This window comes from Mangifera indica, chromosome 1, assembly GCF_011075055.1.
Source record: "Mangifera indica cultivar Alphonso chromosome 1, CATAS_Mindica_2.1, whole genome shotgun sequence".
In the NCBI taxonomy this organism is placed as follows: domain Eukaryota; kingdom Viridiplantae; phylum Streptophyta; class Magnoliopsida; order Sapindales; family Anacardiaceae; genus Mangifera; species Mangifera indica.
Genome location: NC_058137.1, coordinates 20517676 through 20524940, shown reverse-complemented (window position 1 = coordinate 20524940; position 7265 = coordinate 20517676). Strand labels below are relative to the sequence as shown.

General features: G+C 34.0%; 2 protein-coding genes across 3 annotated transcripts; one reads left to right on the top strand and one right to left on the bottom strand.

Annotated features, from left to right (window-relative positions):
- LOC123221816 lies at positions 1-426 on the bottom strand. Its single transcript, XM_044644770.1, has one exon. It carries the CDS (start codon positions 424-426, stop codon positions 1-3), a length of 426 nt encoding a protein of 141 aa, XP_044500705.1.
- A 3643-nt stretch (positions 427-4069) lies between these two features.
- LOC123216112 (cyclin-D5-1-like) lies at positions 4070-6229 on the top strand. Of its 2 annotated transcripts, XM_044636488.1 has the most exons (6): positions 4070-4637; positions 4733-4819; positions 4919-5210; positions 5292-5425; positions 5516-5730; positions 5884-6229. In XM_044636488.1, exons 1-5 carry the CDS (start codon positions 4362-4364, stop codon positions 5714-5716), a joined length of 990 nt encoding a protein of 329 aa, XP_044492423.1. In that variant the 5' UTR covers positions 4070-4361; the 3' UTR covers positions 5717-5730; positions 5884-6229. The 2 variants fall into 2 exon arrangements, with proteins under 2 accessions (XP_044492423.1, XP_044492416.1); XM_044636481.1 differs by having other exon boundaries at positions 4072-4637; positions 5516-6229.
- Positions 6230-7265: the final 1036 nt, after the last annotated feature.

The following is a 7265-nucleotide window of genomic DNA, read 5'->3' as shown; positions in this document are numbered from 1 at the left end:
TTATCTTTCTCTTCCTCTACCTTGTCCTCTGAAGGTACTTCTGCCTTTCCTTCGTGTGGCAAGCTTCTCCTCTAAACTGACTTTCAAAACATGTTCTAAGTTGTCTTTCTTTCGAAACTTTTGTTCATGCACAATCAAAGAGCTTTGCAGTTCATCAATCGTGAGGGTATCGATGTCCTTTGATTCCTCAATAGAGCAAACAACGTAGTTGAATTGTTCTGTTAAGGAACGTAGGATTTTCTCTACTACTTTAACATCTGACATGTCTTCTCCATTGTTTCGCATGTTATTAGCGACTAACATAACTCTTGAGAAGTAATCAGAAACAGATTCTCCAACCTTCATTTCTAGAACTTCAAATTCTTGACGTAGAGCTTGAAGTTGTACATGTTGAACCCTTACATTTCCTTGAAACTTTCGCTTCATTGATTCCCATATTTGTCTAGATGTATCCTTTTGAAGAATGGTCTTCAAGATTGTCTTGTCAATGGACTGAAAGAGATAGTTTTTCACTTTTAAGTCCTTTAGCTTGAGTTCTTCCAGTTCCTTCTTTTGTGCAACAGTCAATGTTTCTCCAATTTTAGGCTCAAAATATCCAGGTTCGATGAGATTCCAATACTCTTTTGACCGCATAAAATTTTCCATTAGCATACTCCAATGGTTGTAATCTCCATCGAACTTGGGAATGCTGGGCTGAACGAAATCGATACTTCCTTCTGTTGCCATCTTTTAATCACTCCCTAGGTGTTTCATTCACAAGTGTTTCACTCTCTTTCTTACGTCAGGATACTACAGTTCCTAACCTTACACTCAAGCACTCACGATCAAGCCCCAGTGTGTGGCTCTGATACCATAATGTTCAGATTAAACAAACAACAGAGATGATCAGCAAAACTTAGGCAAACTGGTTGTGTAACCCACAGATAATGTTATTGAAAATAACATGTAGCTTATATAGCCATACAACTCTAACTGAAATGAGAAAAAACAGCCCACTAAAGTACATGCCATACTTTGTGGTAACAACAACCGGAAAGAGTAAAATAATCCTAAAGAATAGGATTTTATTTAACAAACATTTGAAATAGTCCTACACTTAAAGTAACCACTTCAATAGTGTTGACTTCCTTGTAGCCCAAGAACTCCAACACAAGTTGATATCACTCTTCTTCCTTTCCATATTAGTCAAAAGCAAAATTAGAAGGTGAGTAACATCCTCATACTCCTTTAATATGGCCTACCTCATCAAATTAGTTGTGAAATTTCAAACTATATGTCCTCGTGGGTAATTGTTTAAAGCAACCAAATCATCCACTAAAATTAGAAGACGGTCCAAAACTACCTTCCTATTACATGCCCTCATAAAAAATAGTCAACTTGATATTATCCTCGTCGCAACCCTGCAAGCACTGCCTTAAAAATTGAATAAAAATGCTCATAACAAACTAAACTACATCCAAGAAAATACATACTGTTTTGTTGATTCATCCCTAAAATTGACATATATTATTGTATATCAGTTTGGTAACTAAATTTCAATTTAGTCATCAATGCAAATTCTATAGGGCAAAATCAAACGTTTATTTTATTTAGTCAAAACCAAAACTTTAAAGAGGAGTCTACATGATTAATTTACCTAAAAAATATTAAATGTAAGAGCACAACACTAAACTTATGCTCTTTCGTATCAATAAATTGTCAAAAACACGTTCCTAGAATAATTGCCTCTAACTCTAAGTCATACTCAACCTTGAATTTTTCCAATTGTGTCCTGATCCCCTTAAACCATTAAGTGCATCCTAAAGTGATGTACTTTATTAAACCTATAATGCCCTTCCTTGAAATTAACTGAATATACAAACCCTTACACTTCTCTTCTCTTAAAATTGATCTTTGAAATAAAAATTTAAATGTTAAAACAAATAAAACATACAAACTAAAAAAGTAAAATGAAAAAAATTACAGAAAATAGAATATTTTAAAATTAAAAAAAAAAAAACATTTAACCCGTTGATAGTCATGCCTAGCAAATATCCATTTGTGTCCATTTACCATCAAGTAGACATCTCACCTATCATTTTGACTCCTACTTTTTTGAACAAATAACAATAACTAGGCATGGGGCAATTATCAATTTAACCCTTACTGGTATCTCACCTATCTATTTGCCCCTTTTTTTTGGTTGAATGATGAACAATAAGTAGACAGGTGGCAAATGTTCATTTGCCCCCAAGTAGGTGCCTCGCCCATCGTTTTCTCACCTAATTGGGTTTGACAATGAATAGTAACTAGGTATGGGACAATTATTATTTACCCCCAGTAGGCACCCCATCTATCGGTTAGCCTTCCATATGTTATGAACAATGGCTGAGCGTAATGAGCAGGAAGTGGGCGCGATTACGCCTACTAGGTTTCTCACATCTGACGCCAAGAAAATTATCTCATTTCTAGCCAAATTCATCATTTCACTTGATAAATCAAACAATAAATAAACCAAATGAAATGGGTAGCTTTCATCATGTGATTCTACGAGCATGTATGTGATCTTAATCATATTACACTGTTCATTCATAAATTAGAATTCTCCAAATTAAACACTAACATAATCCAATCGTTCTCATTTTGACTTAAATAAAAAATCTGAGGTAATAAAACAAATGAGAGAAAGAAGACAAATAACAACAAAATGACATTCCAAATTTGTAAACATGATTATATTCACCATCCGGTTCTTTGGATCTTGAGTCCTCTTAAACAAATGAACTTCCTGGCCCTCTAAAAACTATTCATTTAAAATATTCTTTAAGCCCTTTGTTAACTAATGAAATTGTCTAATAAGTCAGAAACATGATAGGGTGGAGTATCATTGGGTTATAAAGATGCATTCATTCTCAAAAACTAATCCTAGATGTGCTTTAGATTTAGAGAATAAATGAGATTAATGCATGGACCATGTAAAAGTATCCTCAAAATAAGTTAATGTACTGGACTCACAAAATTTCAACATGTATTTTATTATTATTATTATTATTATCATCTTTTGGTAATGAAGAATCCCATCGAACCAGATTGTCACTTTTTTTGGATTGAACCAACCACACTGGATAAGACAAACCCTAGATTCAATAACCGACCCTACAACTATTGAACTAAGTACGTCAAAAATTTAATATTGTTATATCGTTAGAGGAGACTTGAATTTATATTTTTTTTATACATAGAGCTTTTGTCATTTGAGCTACCCTTTGAGAGTAATTTCAACATGTATAATTGCCCTTGCAATTTCATGCACAATGGTGTGTATTCTTTACATCTTCAATTTAATGTGCTTTCAACAAATAGAATTATGCACAATGTACAAAAATTTATCATATGGAATACAGTACCCATAAAATACAATCTCAATTGCTAAAAATGTGTAAACAACATCTTGTTTGAATTGCAAATCTTGTAAATGACCAAAGTATTTAATGTGACATATGAAATTGAGATTTTAGTGGAGGCAATTAGTGTTGTATATATAGGAATATGATATAAACAATAATATGCATACCTATTTTGAATACACAAATAAATCACATGATTGAGTGTTACTTTAATTTTAATTTAAAATCAATCAATCACATGATAATACATATAAGTATGTATTTATTTGTATATTCAAAATGAGTATATATATATTTTTACTGATATAATATTATTTGGACAAGGGAAAATAAGAATAAGAGGGGCTGATGCCCATATTGATAGGAAAACACATTTTAGTGAAACACCATAAAATAGGGTGATAAAGCAAGTAGAGGCAGGTCCAATATGAGCCAAGGCATGGACATGACAAGTCTGAAAATATCAAAACTTCACTCCAATTTCCTATTATGCCAAAACTTTCACTGCCAATAAGTCTAGCATTCTCCTTCTCACAGAAAAGAGAAAATGGTACCAGTAAAATGGTTCAGTAATGAAAATATCAGTTAAAATTTTCACTAGCAATTCAGAAAATACCCAAGAAAAAAAAATTGTGCCCTTTGATAAAATGGAGGGAAACTTACAGTCCTATTATGGCTACAGCTGTCGTGAGTTAAGGAATAGGCCATAAAATATATGAGCAATAAATAGAGATAGTATTGAGAATCTCCCAGCATTTGGAGAAATTTTTGTGTTTGATTAGTATATACTTTTGATGTTTAAAGCATATAACCGCTAAATAACGCCTCTATCTGTACATCATTCGATTGTTTTGGCGGCACTAAAACCGCTGTTTTCATCACATAGTAACCCACTTCTTCACTCAACTTATTTCTCTCCCTCTAAATTTCAATCCTGCAAATACCCTTCATGTCTTCTTTTGCTCTTTGATTCTCATGGCAGATTCTGATCTTTCTTCTTCTGCTTCTTCTCTTCTGTGTTTTGAAGATGGGGAACCCTGTGTCAGTCACGGAACACAGCTTTTTGATATGGCTGATCTCTATAACTCGTGTTTTGTTTTGGAAGATGATGATGAAGAGTTTATACAACTGTTGGTTCAAAAGGAGACCCTTTTTGGATCCAAAAATGGTGTCTTCTCTGATGTTGGCTCATACCAGAACCAAACTTGGCTCAGAAGTGCTCGCTTGGATTCCATTCAATGGATGTTTAATGTTTGTTTCTCCCTTCAAAACTCTCTCTTTTTTTGATTTTTTTCCCTTTATTCTGGGTTTTCTCTGTTTTTGTTACTGGTTTGCGGTTTTTACAGAGAAGAGCAATGTTTGGGTTCCATTTCCATACAGCTTATCTTTCTGTGGACTACTTTGATAGGTTTCTTGCAAAACGATCCATTGATGTAAGCATCTCTGAGTTTTATTTATAGGGTCAAGAGAAAGACTATTTTGTGTATGTTCTAATGATTTTTTTTTTCGGGATATTTATTGATTTTGATTAGGAAGGGAAACTTTGGGCTATACGATTATTATCTGTGGCATGTCTAACTTTGGCTGCAAAAATGGAGGAATGTAAAGTGCCATCCTTATCAGAATTTTATGTGGAAGATTTTGATTTTGAGAACAAGCTGATTCAGAGGATGGAACAACTCGTATTGAGCACATTAGAGTGGAAAATGGGTTCAGTTACTCCTTTCAAATTCCTTGGTTACTTCATTAGCAAAATTTGTGGTGAAGATAGACCAAAAGAATTAGTCTGCAAGGCAGTTGAACTGATTGTCACTATTACAAGAGGTAATTATATTATTGATAAATAATGCATATTTTGTGAATTTGTTATATGTTTATTTATCAAGTTTTAATCTTTTGGTACAGAGATTAATTTGATGGATCATCGACCATCCATGATCGCTGCTGCTGCAGTTTTAGCTGCATCTGATGCTGATATGACTAGACAGGCAGTGGAGCTCAAGATGAATTTTGTCTCTTCATGGGATTCCCTGGAAATTGTGAGCTCTCCTTTCTGTAACGAATCAGATTATTGGAGAATTTATCAAAGTTTTGATAGTGAATTTTTTCTATGTATTGCACTTTCACAGGAACATATACATACTTGCTACAATATAATGCATGAGTTAGAGATGGGAAAGTTAAAAACACCAAGCAGGGATATGTCATCACCGAGCACAATTGGTATTTTTGAGGTCTCTCGATTCACTTCTGGAGCTGACACTAAAAGAAGACTTACATACACTGACCAAGCACAGAATGGCTCATCGAAGAAGATCTGTCGACCTTAGTGGAAATTATATAGGTTGGTTTATTGATTTGGACTGTAGGATTGCGTTCTCACTGGACATTGATTCCTGCAATTAGATTTGATTATAGGTCTAATGAGTGTTATCTGCCTTATATGGTATATGATTCGGAGTTGATGACTGGGATCTCATAAAACTAAAATTTTCAGCTGGTGACAACCAAGAAAAGGGAAAGTAAATAAATAAAAAGTTGAAAGGAGGTTCAAAAGCCATTAAAGAAGAAGCGGCCAAGAGTGCAAGAAGGCCATCAAAAACTGTTTGTCAATAGGAATTCTATGTAGCGTTTTGCTTTTCTGAATGCTACTATCTTACCCACTTCTTTTTATCAGGTTGTTGTATTTCTTTTTCCTACTTTATTTCGTTGTGGCAGAATACTCATGTAATGTTTACATCACTAGTAACCCTACATTTTGATGGGGGCTTGGGATGCTTAAAATGCCTTTCAAAAGGGGGAAAGCCATGAGGAATGAAGAATTGTTTTTGTTTGATTTGATACATCTGTGTTGCATTTGGGCCATTGGAAAAAGTCTGTACAGGTGAAAGTGATTAGATTTGCCTGGAATATAGGAGGTTCCTTTTGATTAGTGTGAAGTTCCCTTTTCACTGTTCTCACTGCACTGTTTTTGAGGCCTTAATGCCCCAAAAGATCCTTTTGTGAATCAAGGGGTTTTCTAACTGAATATAATGCTTGATTAGATTGTCTACCGACTGAATCAAAGAAACTGATTATACTAAGTAACAGCTTCATGTGAAATGAAATTTGTCCCTAAAAGATAAGAAGCAGCTTCAAACATAATCTGAAATAAACTAACAGTAAACATTGTCGTCAAATAAAGGGAAATCTTTGTCAAATCAAGCCACCTAATGCACCCTAGCCACTTTCCTCATAAATGTACAAGAATGTTGAAGATATTTGTATCGAGGTGGAGTGGAAGTGTAGGGGACATGAAATGCATAGCCAAATGGTGCCAGATGGCTCCACTCTTCCACATGCCTTCATGGGGTTCTCAGGTTATCCAGTCTGGCATAGTACATCTTTGTGTTTTGGCTACAGTTAACTACCTTGGACTTCGACCCTGGTGCTCATATGATACCACTTTGTGTCCAATTTTTTAATAAAACTTCGTGCATAAATAATATACACAAACTTATATATAAACAATAACATATCATTATATGATTAAGTTATTTTAAATTAAAGATAAAATAACACCTAATTATACGGGAGCATGTCTTGTTTATGTATATAGTGCTACACTTAATTTTTTCACCAGCATTATCAGAGTGTGTTTCATTGTTCCTCCTCACGCATATATATGACAATCTATCAACAATGAAAAGGAAATGGTTTTTGGAATGAAAAGAAAACAGGATGTTTTGAACAGTAGGACTGCAATAATGCCATTTGTGTTCACAAATTAAACCCTTTATCTTCCAGTTCTAGTTTTGATGATTAAGCCCCCAAGAATTTTATCTGATCCATTCCATTTTAACTTCTAGATTATCTTTAAATGAGATGTTAAGATATTAT

Coding starts and splice junctions, on each gene's coding strand:
- LOC123216112 (XM_044636488.1), top strand. CDS start 4,362: ATGGCAGATTCTGATCTTTCTTCTTCTGCTTCTTCTCTTCTGTGTTTT. Junction 4,638..4,732: donor CCATTCAATGGATGTTTAAT/GTTTGTTTCTCC, acceptor CGGTTTTTACAG/AGAAGAGCAATGTTTGGGTT. Junction 5,426..5,515: donor CATGGGATTCCCTGGAAATT/GTGAGCTCTCCT, acceptor GCACTTTCACAG/GAACATATACATACTTGCTA.
- LOC123221816 (XM_044644770.1), bottom strand. CDS start 426: ATGAAGCGAAAGTTTCAAGGAAATGTAAGGGTTCAACATGTACAACTT.